The following is a 17,659-nucleotide window of genomic DNA, read 5'->3' as shown; positions in this document are numbered from 1 at the left end:
CCAGGTCAGCGAGGCACGTGGCTCAGGGGGCCGCAAGCTGGGAGAGGGGGATCGATGGGGCCAATAACCGGCCGGCTGGAGAGACGCTCCAGGAAATGATGGGATGCAACCGCCGCGGTGCTGAGCTCAGCACAAAACAAAGGAGCTGTCAGACAAATTATGCAAAACGGGGGAGATTTATCCATCCGCCGCAAGGAGGAGAGGGCTGTGACAGGGCAGGGAGACTCGTTTCAACCGGCTCCAACCACCTCGCCCCGCGGGACGGTGCAGGGGAAGGAGAGGGATGAAGCGAAGGACAAAACGCTGGAGTGATAGCGACAGAGAGGTAGAGGGCAGGACAAAATGCTACTGTGGCAGTCCGGAGCCAAGTCGTCCTCCCTGGGGAGCGGAGGCAAGAGCCTGAGGCGGGGGAAACGACAGCAGCAGAGGAGATGGAGTGACACGGCTGCCAGGAAGGCCTCTGCTCTCCGCTGACGGAGGTGCGCTCTTGGCCTCTCTTGGGCTTCCCAGTTTCTGCCCTCATGGATCGTCTGTTAACCCAGACACACACTCGCGCTCGCATTCACACACAGATCCACTCGCACACTCTGCAAAAACAAAACACTACAACGTCACCAGCCACTGATACACAAGTCACATCAAAAGACCAGATGGGTGATGAATGAGAGAGAATGAGTGCTGGTGGAGATCGAGAGAGAGAGAGAGAGAGAGAGAGAGAGAGAGAGCGAGAGAGAGAGGCAATGGGGAGGATGTTGCTGACCACTAAAGGTGGTGATACCGAGGGCAACTTAGAGCAACTCTGAGGGCCACCAACTCAGCTGCTGCTGTATTTCTTCGGACTTTTAGTCATGCTTATCTTTGCTTTTTCGCCCAATATATTGCCATGTGTACCACCACACTAACTCGAAAACCTACATCTGAGTGACCTGCGGGCTACACACCTCCCATTGTGGAGATCTCTTATATGGGGAAGTGTGAAATGTGTGTTTGTGTTTGCAGACTCAACACTAACAGCCCATTTACACCTGGTATTAACATGCAATCTATATCTGGATGCATCACCTGCATAATTACATCAGCTCACTGGCCTTTGCATTTAGACCTGGTGTCAATAAGAGTTCTTGTTAGCTCAATTTTTTCCCACATTGTGATCGAATCTCAGTATGCACATGTATAATGGCAGGTCAGTGTTGAAGGTCAATGGCAGGGATGCTGCTGTGTGGGCTTTACGTGTTTTTCCTTTGGAAGGGGTCACCTATTGCTTTAAACATAGGGAAGAGGCCAGTCTGAGTGAACTTTTTGGGTACATTTTTTTTCTTAAAGCCTCTAAAAGCGTGGTTTCAAATGACGAAACTCAACAAATCCAGTATCATCCATTAGGAGTTTAACACTCAAAAACTCATGCATTCATGAGGCAAACCAATCCCACAGCTGACGTCACATTTCCATTCAAATATTGCTCAATCCTGACCACTTCTGAAAGTGCAACGGACTGTCTCTATTCCAAAGGCAACGTCTCACATATCCAGGCACCTATCACATGTTATCACCATGTGTAAATGGGGTCTTCACTATCAGTGTCACCCTGCTTCGATCTTTCGCACTGTGACATCTTCACTTGTCTGGATTTTAACTTTTGCTTCTCTGATATCTCCCACTACAGTTTCACATAAGCCACCATAAGCGTGTATACTGTATTTGCTGTTCTTGGAGTATCAGCAGACAATAAACTAGGTTTGCTAACTTGTTCCAGTGCTACATGCTATGAGGGGCTGCCCAGTGCGAACATTTCTACTATGTCAAGTGCCTCTCTTCCTCAGCTGCCTCCCTGCCTGTATACATGTGTGTTGGTGTGTGTCACTAGTGTGGTGAGGTGCTATGTGGGATGCCAGTGGCCTGCATGCCGGTAGATAAGAGGTTGGTAGAAGGTTAGCGGGTTTACCTGGTCCAAGGTAGAGTACCTTGACTTGAGCGTGATGACCTCATCCAGGTGAGCCCTGAATTCTCTTCGTGAGGCCTGGGGGAAGCCACAGGATAGTCACTCACCTTCATGCCAAGCACGCTCTCACACATGTGCAGGCAAACAGGCATGCACACCCACTCTGATCAACACAACATATCAGTTAGTGGTGCTTGGAAACAAAACAGTTGCTCACACAGTCTCCTCACTTGGCACACAAACGCACCAAAAGCAGACACACACACACACACATGCCAGAACTAAGCCAGTACTAACCTGACACACATTCTGCAATCAGATCAAAGGAAATTTAAAAAGAAAAAAGACATGGCGAACAGCTCACTGGAAAACACTATCCACCAACAACACAACAAAACCAAAGATGGATGAAGAACAGAACTGGTTCAGTGGATTTGACAACAGTTCCAGTGGAGCGCTGCTACAGTATGGACACATCCCTCCATTAGTGTGGGTTAAGAAGTGAACCCAAGTTAGTGCTTGACCCCTGGAGGGACCCAAGGCCTCTGTCTGACAGCATGTGACCAGCTGAGATGCAGGTTACCAGTGATGGCGCGACAGTAATCCCGTTACAGAGACCTGTTTGGCATTGAACTTTAAATCCTACTGCTAGGAGGTAAGAAGTAATTAGACCACTTTCAGGAGGAGAGGAAATACTTGGATTTTTTTGCTGTATTTTTGCCATTATAAATTAAATCCACAATGATGTACATAAAAATCAGTTATTTCAAGACATTTGTGAATGCCCTAAAATACAGTCTGACTGTTAATAGATTTTTAGATCAATGTCCATATCAGTGTTTGAGACAAATCAGATATATCAGCTGATTCTAATTTTTTTTTTCTCTTAATTTGGCTTATCAGAGGTTCATGAAGTATGCGCTGAGGGGCACATTTCACAGGTGAAAATGAGAGTGTCAAAAACGTAACACAAACAGAAAATAATAATTTCGATAATAAACCTCACTGGAAATTATAGAAATATCAATAAAAACCATAAGCAACCACATAAATTCAACACAAATATATGAGGCTTAAAAAAAAAAAAAAAAAACAAGTTTGAAAAATGAAGCCTGTAAACCTTGAAAACAATCCAAACTGTAATAAACTTTATTAAGGTATGCTGAACGGGGCAGGCCAGCATCATAAACATTAAATGACATACTGTCCAGTGCATTTGGCATTTCTGTACTGCACTTTGTTGTTACTTATGGTTGACATACTTGGCTAAAAATATTGTCCTGGCGGGAGTGTTGGTCAGGCTCTAAAACATATGACAAGTAATGCATCTAAAGTAGTCCAACTTTGGAAATGTAACCTGTTTATGAAGACAGGAGAGCAATTGCATTAGAATTCGTTTTAGGAAAAGACGAAAAAGAAGTATTAAAATGAAACGAACATTACCTCCCACCACCTTTGGGATTATTGTTTTAAAGCCTGCTTCCAAACTCTTTTCCAGATTTCATTACTGTGCAATTACAGATAATCAATGGATCCCAATATCACACTGGACACGTGTCAGCACTCCTCCACGCCCTTGCACTGACGCCATGTCTTTATCACTTACAGATCAGAGTCATTGGGCCCTGACCAGAGTAACAAGCACAGGAGAGCTGCAAAGGCCTGCAGCACACTTCCCGAGCCTTTTTGTCTTTTACAAGCTGCTGTGTGTGTGAGTGTTAAAGGAACTGAGGTATGTACACAGAGGGAGAGAAACGCACTTTGTTTGTGCAAGCAATATCACTTTCATTCAAATACATAATTCAAGCATCTTTCAACTTCAATTCTGAGGTTGAAACGCAGTTGAGCAATATGCCAAGTGATGGGGGTTTGTTTCTTGAGGAGGGTGTGTGAGCGTGGAAACGGGACGAGGGTTAGATACAGTACGTGTACCAGAATGAGGGCAACGGGACATTTTACTACAAGACAAAATCAGAGGAAAAACATAACAAGACCACGTCCACACGAAAACAGAGAGGAGGAACAGAAAGGATTGTGGGCAGTGCGGAGAAAACCACAGAGAGACAGCAGGAGGGCAGCAGGCAGGACAGCACGCAACACAAAGGAGAGGACAGGACGTGTAGGCGGGGGAGCAGTCATGCCAGGCAGGAAGTAAGAAGTGCGGTTGAGGAAAGGAGAGGGAGGGAGCAGAAACCGGTGCCATGATGACGGCCGTAACGATGCATTAGAACCCATGCAGGAGTACCTCAGCAATGCTTAGGGTGGATGAACAGGAGGGGAGCCGCGCCTGGTGCCGCGAGAGAGAGAGGAGGGGAGAAGAGAAGAGGGTTAACAGAGCCAAAGCCGGGTTGAGCGGGGGACAGAGGCACACAGAGACTGACAGGTGAAGCAGACAGCGCCCTCTGTCTTTCAGGAGGACATCTGCGTGACAGGTCTCTGTGTGACTGTCTCGGATGGGCCAACGCAGCCAAGGGCATGACGGACAGGACAGGACAGAACAGGACAGGACAGAACAGGACAGGACAGAACAGGACAGGACAGATCAGGACAGGTCAGGACAGATCAGGACAGGTCAGGACAGCAGGTAGGAGTTGCATGGGTATTCACTCCCAGTCAGGACAAAAGGAGAACAGGTTCCACAGGAAACATCACACATTTTGAACACTGTGTCAAATGCAGCTTAAATTTACGTTCATCAACTTGTTTGTCATATTCTCGTGACCCGATCGCTAAATATCATCCACACGTCCTCCGAGAAGACAGTTACGGAAAATCAGCCCATTTTATAATGGGAGGATCTTCCTGGCTGCAATGCCACCACACAGTCCCATTCATATATTTGCACTCATCCTAATCCAGGATGTAAATGCTCCTTGTGAGCACAAATGTCTGAGTCTTGGAAGACATGTCCACCATGTGTAACATGCTCTCTTGGTTGCGCAGTATTATAATAAAATGAAGCTACAAACAGGCTCCCTTTCCTTGTGGCTTGTGTCGTATGATTGAAGGAAGACAATTAATTTGTGAAGTCCAGATCTGATGGAGCAATTTATTATGGTTTTCTTCAGACATGCCTTCAGATAGCACCACTGAAATCAACTGCAGGATCCCAGAAAACCTGCAGCTTCCCATTAGTATTCAGCACTCTGTTAGGTCATACAGTGACCGGAAAATATAAATTTTCCAATAGTTTCGAAGGTCACACAAATCCAGATCGATGGTGGATGATAAAGAATACAAACCTCATTACAACCAGAGTAAAAGTAGCAACACCACAGTGCAGAAATACTCTGTTACAAGTAAAAGTCCTGCTTTCCAAACACAAGTATGAGAATAAAAATATTATTTTAAATTGCTTATTTAATGATTACATTTTGGATTATTAATCTCAATCTGCAAAGTTATCAAATGGATGTAATGGAGTAAAAAGTACAGTGAAATGAAGAGGAGTAGAAGTACAAAATAGCAAAAAATTATGCTTAAGTACAGTATTTGAGCAAATGTACTTTCCACCACAGTACTGCAAGTAAGCCCTGCAATCAATGCAAGTGTCAATCATTGATCCAAACTTAATATCCCTTCTTCCAATCATGCTGCAAACAGCAGACGTCTAATATGATATGTAAACCAGAAGTCACGTGGGAAATAAAAATCAACCACAAAATTGCAATCTAATTTAATTCTGGCACCCAAAATTATCACCTATTACTGCTCCACTGGGGTGTGCCGGTTGGAGTGTTTTCATTCATGCTGTGGTAAGGCACTTTTAATAACAATGCCTCCACCAAAAGGCACATGAAGACTTTTATTGCCCACACTAATGAGGTTGAAAAGAGGTTATGTCTCTGCCTCTTTTATCAAGATATTTCTGGAAGTCGCCCACAGATTTCCCTGAATTCTGCTGGACCGATAACAGAAATCAGATTTTCCAGGTGATCATCATCTAGAGCCATTATGCAGTTCACTTACTGCTGGGGGAATTATTCACTATGCCCAAGACAATGGCTGTGCAGCATTTCATTCATATTTTGTCAGAATATCCAAAACAAAGATGCAACACAAACACGGCCATCTGCATTGGCAGAGGTTTTTACTGGTCCAAGAGCCGTTCCAGCTCAAAAATGGCATCTCACTGGGAAATCCATCTAAAAATATCTCTCCTGGCAAAATAATGGCCGGCATGAAAGCCAAGCTCACTATGAATTATTACTACAGTCATTAGATAATTCCCGACCTTTCCTCATGAAACAGTAACATTTTAGATTATATAATAAATTGCCTTTTTAAAATGGGGCTGTCAGGGAGATGAGCACCCCATCCCTCCTAATTGAAATGCTGTAGATTCACAGTAGTCGCCCTCATCAGACTCACTGCTCAGATAATGGACACTGGCAGGAAACCGCAGGAGGTTACAAATTGAAACTCTGGAGTGAACTACACAAGGAGCCCCTAAATACTGCAGCGGCAAGGTAGCACTCTGTTAAGAGAAAGCTCCATTGACCAACATCGAGCTGAGCAGTTTGTCCTCTCCAGTCCCACCAAACACTCAGAAGACATTTCATACGACAAAGTACTTTGAAAGGAACCACTGTGTGTAGTATTTTTTTATACCTTTAGAGCGTCTTTCAAATTATGCTGATGTCCACTGGTGTCTGCCACACAGGGCCTTTTTTTTAATATTACCATGCGAGTGTCAAAGTTGGAAATTTTCATATTGTTTGTTATTTATTTCCTCGTAAAAATATCTCAAATCCGATATTGTTTACATTCAGGATTAATAACTTGCAGTTGTTCTTCACTGCCCCATGTTGGTGCATTACCGCCTTCCTTGATGCATCACCACCACCTATAGACCAGTGGAACGGTGTGGGTTGAAGGCAGACGGTTTCTGCTAATGTTGCATTCGTCATCTCTGCTGGTGAGATTCAGAAATGCAGACTCACACATGCAAACAAAATGGCATGTGCAATTGAACAAGCAGATTATAGGTAGCCGACATGCTGCATTAGCAGCATCTCATTTCTGCTTTACTTTAGACTCACAGAGCTTGAAGTTTCAAACTCAGAATGGCCACAATAATTAAAAAAAGCTCAACAATTACGCAAAATAGGTGAATTTCTTTAGACTGGCCCTGAGAAAGAAACAACATTGCTTTCTGTCTGCCTAAAGTTATCTTACAAGTCTTTTCACATACAAAACAACTACATAACACACCCAGTCATGAATATCTGTTATTAGATTACCCATTCCTCATATCCAAACTGAATTATAGATTCAGTTTGATCAGCGCGAACATCGTTTGAACCGCATCACCCACTCTGACTGTGCAGGATTCCGATGAGTTGCCGTCTTTACTTGTCAAATTAAACTCGTGTGCTGTCAATGCTGTAAACTGATTTGAAGTTTTGTGCTTACGTTTTCAAAACAGCAAGTTATTGGAAAAGAAAGCCCGCTCGCCAATGGCTCCCCTCGGAATAAACAAAGGTGGGAAAGAATCCGCGGCGGAACGGGCCGGACAACCCCGAACCACGGCTGACCAGAAGCATGTGCTGCGTGCTCTACTGTCCAGCCCCAGTCATTCATCACTGCCCTCCTATGGCCTTCTCCGTGTCTACATGTATTAGGAGTTAATGAGCTATTGAGTGAGTTGCCAGCATGGCGGAGAGTGAGAGCTAACACAGCTGATTTGACAGGGCCGTGTTATGCTTCTTCTCATCAGCAGCCCACATGGTGAGTGAGCACGCTCGGTACAGCTGGTCAGACAGTCTCATCCATTCCGTCTTACTGCCTTTCATTTCCTGTCTGTCTTCTCCCCCTCCACTCTGTCTGCCTGACTCTTCGTCTCTCTGTCTCTCTCTGTCTCCCTATTCGAAGCTCTCTTGTACTCTTTCCATTCTCCCTCCGTCGCCCTCAAGGCAAACTCTCAGAGTCAGTGGGCGTGAGTAACTCGAGACAAATATAAGACCGCGTCCAAAGCATGCAAACTTCACACATACGATGCGTGTTGGTAATGCATGGAAACACACGTTTAACCGCTATTTGATGGAGATTCTCCAATATTAAATTTAATTTAAAACCCAAACAGCACACATGGTCTATGCACACATGAACAAGCACGACTGACCTCAGCTGAAGTGATTTTAACTTAAGGCCTTAAGCAGTATGACCCAAATGGTCTATGGGCGCTGTGAGCCAAATAAAGCGAGGGAGGGGGGGCTGAATGTGTGTACATTAATCAGAGACAAAAAAAGCACTCTCCTTCTGGCCGTGACCACTTTCATCTGGTCTCTGCAACAATATATCACACATATTAAAACACATCCTCTGTGCTATACAGCCCAGCTATCTCAGCCATCCCTCTGCACCTGACATTTACCAGCGTGGAAATCATTTCTCACTGCTAAATTAATATCAAACTGCCTTTCCCATCCAGTTATTGAGAGCTGTTGTCTCTCTTGTTAACAAGAGGAGGATATACAGCTCGACATGCATGTTTCTGTTTCCCCCACGTTTGGACGAAGCAGATCTTCAAAAAGGGAAAAAGGGTAGCACGCTGCAAAAATCTCCTTGTGAAGTTATTCTGTGTTGAGACTTTAAAGTCTTATTTTCTAAAAAAAAAAAAAAAGAAAAGAAAAGAAAGAAAGACGATGTCTCAGATGCCAGTCAGCTTGTTTCATACATTTTCTAGTGTAGCAGGATGTGTTGCTCTGTCTTATTTTAACACAGAGACACTTCTAGAAAACAAGCTGATTTGAACTGGACATAGGTTGAAATATTTGTTCTGTACAGGTAGATTTTTTCGTTTTTAAAGGGAATAATTAGACATTTTGCTGTGAGTGACATGAGAAGATTGATTCCACTTTCACGTCTTTAAGGTAAATCTGACGTGACCACCAGCAGAAATTTAGCTTAGCTTAGCACAAAGACAATGGAAACAGCTAGCCTGGTTCTGTCCAAAGGTGCCAAAATCTGCCTGAAGCTCACTAATTACCACATTATATCTTGTTTGGGTAAAAATGGCACCTTGTGGTTTTACTGGAGGAGCTGGGGAGTCTTGTCTCTGTGAGGTTGCCAGAAAACCAGCAGATTCTAGGATGTAACTGCTCCCACACAGAAATTATCTATAATCTGTTAATTAGTGAGCTTTAGAGGTGCTGGTTGGTGTATTTTATTAGGCTAGCTGGCTCCTCCAGTTTTCACTCTGTGCTAAGCTAAGCTAACAGCTGCTGGTGATAGCTTCATATTTACTGTACAGTGTGGTATTAATTTTAAAATATTCTCTTGATAAGAAAGCAATTAAACATACAAATTTCCCCAAATTTTTGTTACGAAATTTTCAGGACTCAGTTGCAGACAGAAATGACTTGAAAAGGAAATGTTTTGCGGTACATCTTATTGTCTCTCTGATGTTTGGAATATCGAATCCAAACATTTCCTTTATCTATTTCTTTCAGCAGGAACAAACAACTTTGCACAGGAACAAAAGGCATTAACTGGCCTCGCACGGATCTATTCTTCACACACTGCGGGAACCTAACGTAGCATCGATAAAGCAGCAAATTTATCGCTGTACCTGACATATCGGTGGAAACTCCATTGGGACATCAATATCCTTGCTGGCTCTCCTCGTCAGCTGTTTAAAGCCGTCATGCATTCTGAAGGTGCTGCTTCCACACTTCTCCATCCATACTGCCCTCATTACCATTTACAGTAGCGCTCCAGCTAAGCTGCCATGCTGGTGACTGGAGGGAAGCACACCAGGGACGAGGAACAACAGAGCAGGAATCGGGATCAAGAGGGTTCTTATTCCTTTTTACTGCAAGGAGCTCTGGATGAAAGCAGCAGCTAAATGAGGGAGGGAAATGTGGATGGAAAAGTGGCTTCTGTTTCCGAGAAGGTGGCTGATTGCTTGACTTAAACACTGATGGAGTGTGGAGTCCTGGGAGATTGCTACAAGCTCTCTCTTGCTCATCCTCCTTTAACACTGCAGAAACACCACGGCCACAATATCAGGCACACCTCATCCATCCTCCTCTTCTTGTCCTGCTGCCCCCCTGCTAGTTTAAGCTAGTCAACAGTCCCATCGCTACATTACTCACCCTTCTACCCCCTAAACTTATCCACGGCCTGACAGCGTACCTCCTTCAGGCATCATCATCCTCACCAGCAGCAGCACACACAAGCACAAATGCTGCATGTTTGCAAGAGCACAAATTATATTTAAAACACACACTGTACACGAAATGCATCCACCCCCATTTCCACTCAGCTAATAATACAAAACCTTATTAAACAGGCACACAAATTACTTCTGCACACACACACACACACACACACACACACACACACATGCACACACACATCACACACGCACACAAGGCTCAAAACCTGTAAACATTCTCTCAGATATGCAGGAGGAAAGACATTACTTACCATCTTCTGCCTGGAGTCGAAACAGAATGAGCTCCCCGGCACATGCACACAAGAACACACACTCACTCACACACACTTTTACACACTCGCTAACTGGGAGAGGGTGAGCGAGAAAGGGTGAGCGAGAGAGTAAGAGAGAGAGAGAGAGAGAGAGAGAGAGAGAGAGATAAGAAAGGAAGGCTGGAGTGAGAAGGGCGCACAAGAGAGCGAAAGAGCAGCAAGGAAATGCAACAGCCAAGGAGACAATAAGGAGGAGGAGAAAGAGGAGGAGGGTATATAGCTGCACATACGGTGCTGCGCTACATCAGACACGCATGACTGAGGTCTGTGTGCGCGCATGTCTGTGTGTGAGTATGCGTGAGTGCATTTCCCATGAGCTTCCCGTTTCTGTGGAGGGAAATGACGGATGTGACTCTTTCTCCTCACTCTGTCTCCTCTTTCTGTCGTTTTCACACTGATTTGAGATGATGGAGTCGGGGGTGGGGGACGTGGGGGGGGGGGGGCTGCGCCTGCCACGAGGTGGGCCACTGGACTCGTCCTCGGGGATGGACAGATGCGCACAGACAGACGAACAACCAGACAGAGAGACAGACTGTGCAGCATAGGCCTCGCAAGACAAACCGTCCTGCTTCCTGTGTATTCGCTTCCTTCATTTTCATTTACATCCATCTCCCCTTCCCCGCCTCCCACTCCCTCTCAGTCCCTTGTCCTCTCTAACTCATTAGCTCTCCGTCCCTTTCTCTCTCGTTCACTCCCTCCCACTCCTTGTTCCTTCTCTCCTTCTCTCTCGCCTTTCTTTCTCACTCCCTCCCTAATAAATCCTCCGCACCTCCAGCAGGCCAGGAGATGAGGAGTCACTTTTATGAGTCTTACTGCACTGAAGGAGGACAATAACACATATCTAGCAGTCACACACACACACACACACACACACACACACACACACACACTACAACAGACACACAAGCGGTCAATGCTGTCAGGTAAAACCAAACGTGAATAAGTCCAGCAGAGCACAAAGGCATATAACAAGTCCTATCTATCGTTTCCACAGGGGAATAAACCTGTAAGGAATGACGACACAGGCTGTAAAACAGTGGCGGAGCGTCACACTGCGCCAGGCCTCAATGTCCTCATCTCACCAGACCAACAAAACCATCCAGCCACACGCTCGCTCGGTGCAGTACATATAGACACACATCAACACAGACCAAAGTGATGGAAGTAACAAAGAAAAGACGTCAGGATTCAGCATTCCAATATCCATGTTAGCATACTATTTAGCATGCCAGGAAAAGACTTAGCATGTCCCAATGTCAAATGCAGAATGCCAAAAAATACCAGGATGTCCAACTGCATCTACCTTTTCTTTTAATCAGGTGACAAATTAACCAATTTTTTTTTTACATAAACAAAGTGCAGAGAAGTTTGACATTTTTTCCGCGCTCTTAGTCTTGACTTCAGTCTTCCTCTCAGGCTGCAAGAACAAACACTCACCAGTCAGAGGGTAGGGCAGCGGCCTCTCTGTAGCGCGATAGGTGAAACAAGGAGCACCGTGCTCACCTCTAATTATAAAGCTTAATTGCTGTGAGAGCAGGAATAACTGAAAGCAACCTTGGTGAGCATTTTCATCAGCTCCTCTTATTGAGCCGGTTGGAGGAAAATAACCACGCACTGCAAAATAAAACAGCTCAAGCCCACCACACAATGCTCAAACACAGTTTTAAGATCTGGCCACCTTTATCTTATTTTCACAACAACAGACAAATATCCTATTAAATAATATATCACATTTACTCATGGGGGAAGATGAGGTGTGTGTTAACGTCTGTATACAGGACGTGTTGAGTGAGAGTGTGTAAAACAGATAAAACAGAACGTCATTAGTTGTAATCCTTTTTGACATATACTCAATTGAAGAAAGTACAAAGACGATATATTAATGTTTTATCTCATCAGCTTCATTGATTTTTGTAAATATCTGCTTATTCTGAATTTGATGCAGCAACACATTTCAAACACGTTGGGACGGGAGCAGCTAAAGACTGGGAAAGATGTGGAATGCTCCAAAAACACCTGTTTGGATCATTCCACAGGTAAACAGGCTCATTGGTAACAGGTGAGAGTATCATGATTGGGTATGAAAGGGGCATCCTGGAAAGGCTCAGTCGTTCACAACCAAGGATGGGTTGACTTTGAAGACTGTACATTCAAAGTATGGACGCTCAATCATGTGTCAGATTGCTTTCCCAATCAAAAATACACACACACACACACACACACACACACACACACACACACACACACACACACTCGCAGAGGTCCTTGACAGAGCCATGCACCCAGCGGACATTAGCACTGCCACTCTGGCAGAACACACCCTGCTTCATCCTCACAGCTGGAAACAGGGCCAAGGGGACACAAACACATGCATCCACACACTCTCTACTGTACTGTACAGTGATAGCTATGGACAGCAGAGAGTCGCGTCCCCTGTGCTGATCTGACTTGCAGGCGGAGAAGCTGCCATGCAGGCTGTAGATCATTGATCCGTCACACTACAGCCGGCTGATATGACATTGGAACAGTGCTCACGCACACAGCCAGGGCATAAATCATTCATCTCCTTCTGTCTGATCACTTCACTCTGCCAATGATCCTCTGTCACTACTCATTTGCAAGTGATGATTCTATGATCTGTGCACGGATCAGCCAAACTGCATGTGCAAGTTTTTTTTTTTTTTTGCTTGTTTCACACACCATGCCTATCGCATTTGTTGTGAGTGCTGTGAAAATCCTGCAAGGGACACATTACCATTCAATAGTCAAGCTTGTACTTGTAGAGTACTGTGAGATCTACTACGGGTTAAAAAGCTCTTATTTTCCAATAGTATGGATTACAGGTCTGGTCTGCATGTACGAGCTTGCCTGTTTGTACACACATGTGCACGTTAACATGCTCCTGTTTTGGCTTGTGGCATTGACCAGAATGGCATTATGTCCACGATGAAGGTCATCAGGAAGTGGGCTGAATCGCACTGCTGCACTGTGACTCATTTCCCACAGTGAAGAGAGAGGACTTGATTTCCATAAGCCTTGGCCTTGGCTCCAAAGCCATACATCAAGCCATTAATCAAAAAAAAATGCTACAGGACCCGTGCAAAGTGAGGCGGTGTCCTCTACGTGCACAGCCAGCACCTCAAAGAGTTTGTGCAAAGGCGCCATGAGAGAGTGAGAGCGCTGAATACTTTAATCAAAATAAATGCCAATATCAGTCAAGCTGATGGGATGTTTGGAACAGTATACAATACACACAGAGCATAAATAATGTTTGCATTTGCAGATGCATCAAGGTGAAAGCTCTGATGGAAAGGGGAGAGTAGATGAGAAGGGCAGCACACAGGCTTATTATTCAAAGTCCTAAATTCACATTAAAACTTGATTTTTGCTGAGTCTTAAATTGACTTATTATCAGCTGACAAAAGGAAGGTGTTCAATGAGTGCAACTGCGTTCGAAAATCTATTTTCATTGTTGTTGTTTTTTTTTCTTCCTTTTTCACCCCCAATAGCTTGTTGTTGCTCTTGTCATAGACAGCAGGGCTTTTAGGAGCCTTTTAACAAGAGGAGAAGAAGAAAGTCCATGTTAATGCTCAGTTTATGTGAAGACTGGTTCACTGTCCAGGAGTTCTGACCAGTCACACTGGCTCCCACTGGCTTACCTGACACTACTGATGGATAACCAATTCATGTTGGTTTGCCAATGGGTGTCACAACACCACATAACGCTCAGACAATAATTAACCACAACTCTTGCAATCTGACAGTTCCACTGAGAGATTAGCGACTTGACCGAAGCCTCAAATCAAATTTAAAAGGTACACTCTAGCATTTGTCAACCTGAGTCATATTTTTCTTCAGTGGTCATAATGAGATTTTACTCATCACCACCTGACCGAGCAGCATCGATCGGAGCGAGACCACAGACCTTCTGGAGCTTTTGAAAAAATCCAATTTAAAACACACTGAGTTGACTTTGAGTCCAACCAAAAATCTGTCAAAAAGATAGAAATAAACATAATTTTGTGTAACAGAAATGTTTTTTTTTTCTCTTTATTAACTGTCTTATCGACCAATAGTCATGTTTCTTCTTCTCTTGGAGCTGAAACACCTGATCAGTCATGTGAGCTCAACGTTCAAGTCAGAACTTATTTGGAAAATGTGTCAGTATTTTATTTTATTTATTTATTTATTTATTTTTTGACCAATTTATGCTTTGAGCTTGTAAAATAATCCCACATCTCATTATTTCCACCCTTAAACCAACAACACGTGCCAGAAAAACGGCAAAACACACAAAACAAAAATTACGTTTGTTATTCCATAATGGCATTACCTGGAAAACAGGAAGCAGTATTTTTTGGGTTGCGTCTCAGCAAAACAGCGCTAATAGAAATTAAAACCAACATTACTCGAACAGGAGACGTAACCCAAAACACACACACACACACACACACACACACACACACACACACACACACACACTTACACACACTGTCAACCATCCTCTGAGTCAAAGCCCCGTCTCCCATATGCCTCATTAATCCAAACTCACCCTTACATAACTGTACTAAATGCTCACAAGAGTGGAAGAGTACAACTACCCTCCCTGCATCTTGTGCAGTGCATGTGTGTCTGTCCGTGTGTGCGCACGAGTAAGAGACAGTGTGACAGAGAAAGAAAATCTGCTTCCATGAATGACTGTAGAGCTGCTCAGTTTGTAATCCTTTTGTATCTGCTTGCATTTGTGGGCTGTGGGCTGTGTGTGCGGCGCATACGAGGGTGAGACACTCTCTCCCCTAAGGTTGACTTTGTGAGTCCAAATTTACTGTATGTGCGTGGATGTGTGTGAGTCTGTGTGTGTATTCCCAGTTGTTGCTCTGCAGATAGACAGGTTTGGACATCAGTTGTGAGTCTGTCTCCTCTGTGGTCTCGAGGCGCACACACACTGGCTTTATGCTGAACAGCAAAACCTCCTTCAGACACACACACACACACACGCACACACATGTGCGTGATCACAAACAGGACTTTCGCAAACGTTCAAAATTCAGACTCACATCGACACAGAGTCTGCACACTTAATTGCGTCTTCACTTCGCACACACACACACGCCTTCCACCTGAAAACACACACACGTTACTTGACAAATGCTACTTGAGCTGGAAGTGCTGATACACGACCTGTGAGTGTATTTATGCATGTTTCTATTTGGCACAGAGCGTTTTCTTGCCTGTGCTTTGCTCTGTGAGCCGTGGTGTCAGGGCCGCTTGTATGGGAACCGCAGCAGCAGCAGCAGCAGCAGCAGCAGCTCTGGCGGTGACAAGATTAAGACCTACTCCATACCTTCTCCTCTCAAAGCCACCACGTAGCGCTGCCAACAAGACCCAGCTAACAAACTAAAACAGCCCACAGTGGCACATGAAATGCATCAGCGAACAGAGCCATTCTGGCTCTGGCTCCGGGGACATTGTGTACATACTGTCGGCAGCCGCTCGCAACGTGGGAATTTCAAAGAACATATGGCAGCTTGTCGCTGGGAAACAGCCTGTGTCAGAATCTAAACAAGCCAAGAGCTATACCTAGAGAAGCCATTAACTGTCTGCTATCTGCTGCGCACAAAGACACACATGTCCAGACACGCGTGTCACACACAAACGCTGACTAATGTGGTTGGCATGTGATCGTGACAGGCTAGCGATGCTCAAACTGGGTCACTGAGAAAGAAAGGCTTCAGTGGAGAGACAGGTGTGAGTGTGTGTTTGTATGTCGGGGCAAGGAATGAGGGGCTGATGGGAGAGGACTACATCTCTGCATCAGCGGAGCCAGTAGCAGCACTGGGACAAGAGCAGCAGCATTAAAGCTCCCACTGCCCAATTATTTACAGCGCCACACTCGGTTGCTCAGAGGTCAAAAACACCCTGGCTAAGTCTGAGGCTCTCCAAACATGATCAGTCCCCTCAAGGTGGGGCGCAGCACGCTGTAGAGGAAAAAAGTGACATAGATTTGAGCCACCAATGTGGGTCTGGTAGCTGGAAAGTGCTGGGAAACAATTAGAAAACACAAAGCATCACGTGTTGCCAGTTAGCACAAAAGAAAGCCCTCCTCCTGCAAAGACGCCAGTGCTCAATAAGGTGTCACAGGTCACTCTCAGCGGCGTGCTACACCCAAACTAGCGCTGCTGCAATGTTTGGCGTCTTTGCTCCCGTTACAGAAAACAACTCTTTTTCAAACAAGCATGAAACAACTCTTCCACTGAAGGCGTGCAGAGAAACGAGAAGTCAGAACTGCCCTGAAAAATCTTTGACTTTTGCCAATTCTATTTCTTTATCTTTTGGGGGGACAAATCAAGAAACTGATCCCAGTTTAGATCAAGCAGAAAATCAGCACCAGTTTTTACAGGAGCTGGAGAGGAAACAATATTGTTTAGCTGTTGTCATTTAAAGCTACTGCTACGATGCTAATTTTAGAGAGAAATCATCAACCTGCAGACTGGGGAGTCCAGGGTCATGAGACTTTACACCAAACTGGAACATAAAACTGTTAATTCCATAATATGATGTAATGTGTAAAGATGCTGCATAAGTGACTCATTTCAATGACACGTTTGCAGGTTCAAGCCTTGCAAAATCTGTGTCTTCAACTTGAGAATTCAACACTTCAGCCGCTCTCTATGCCATCTCATTAGTTGCTCCTCATTTCTCCACATCTTGACCGACTGTTTTCACATATTTAAATATCTACGTTTCCACCAGAATTTTGAAAACTCTCGCCGGGGTTAAGCCGACTTTCAAGCGCTGACCCCTCGTGGCTCTACCAACGAAAATGATCTCCTGTGGCTGCTTTGTCCGTCTCATGACCCGCCCGTGCACCCGCCCTCCCCTTCTTCGCTAACATCCCATCCCTCTGTTCCCATGGCAACCCCCTCATCTATTCCCACAGCACCTGCCTGCTGTCCGGGAGACACATGGAGACGTGACACCGACAGATGAGGTGAAAGAGAGAGAGAAACAGGAGACACAGAGATCGGCGTTTTAGAAACCTGCAGGAGAGATGGGGGAAAACAGAAGGATACTTGGACATTTCATATTACAATGTGTTGCTTTTTGCATCAGGATTTGTGTTTGTCTTTCACGCTGTTAATTCAATTAAACAGAGAACAAGTTTCATTACACTCTTCATTATAACCAACTGTAAGCAACCAAAATGTTAAAGTATCCCATTAAAGC

At 44.7% G+C, this 17,659-nt stretch overlaps 1 protein-coding gene across 13 annotated transcripts in view; it reads right to left on the bottom strand.

Moving 5' to 3' along the window:
- gphnb (gephyrin b) overlaps positions 1-17,659 on the bottom strand; it is an 87,372-nt gene that overhangs the window by 20,567 nt on the left and 49,146 nt on the right. For 6 of the 13 annotated variants that reach the window (XM_076755586.1, XM_076755579.1, XM_076755580.1 and 3 more), the window contains exons 9-10: positions 4,185-4,226; positions 1,943-2,017 (exon numbers count right to left, since the gene is read on the bottom strand). The exons of 3 other annotated variants lie outside the window; for them this stretch is intronic. In XM_076755586.1, the coding sequence (XP_076611701.1) occupies positions 1,943-2,017; positions 4,185-4,226 (117 nt within the window). The remainder of the gene's footprint in view (positions 1-1,942; positions 2,018-4,184; positions 4,227-17,659) is intronic. 4 more of the 13 variants (XM_076755583.1, XM_076755584.1, XM_076755587.1 and 1 more) reach the window with 1 other exon arrangement.

The sequence above is a fragment of the Chaetodon auriga genome, chromosome 18 (assembly GCF_051107435.1).
Source record: "Chaetodon auriga isolate fChaAug3 chromosome 18, fChaAug3.hap1, whole genome shotgun sequence".
NCBI classification, from domain to species: domain Eukaryota; kingdom Metazoa; phylum Chordata; class Actinopteri; order Chaetodontiformes; family Chaetodontidae; genus Chaetodon; species Chaetodon auriga.
This window is presented reverse-complemented; position numbering and strand designations above follow the sequence as displayed.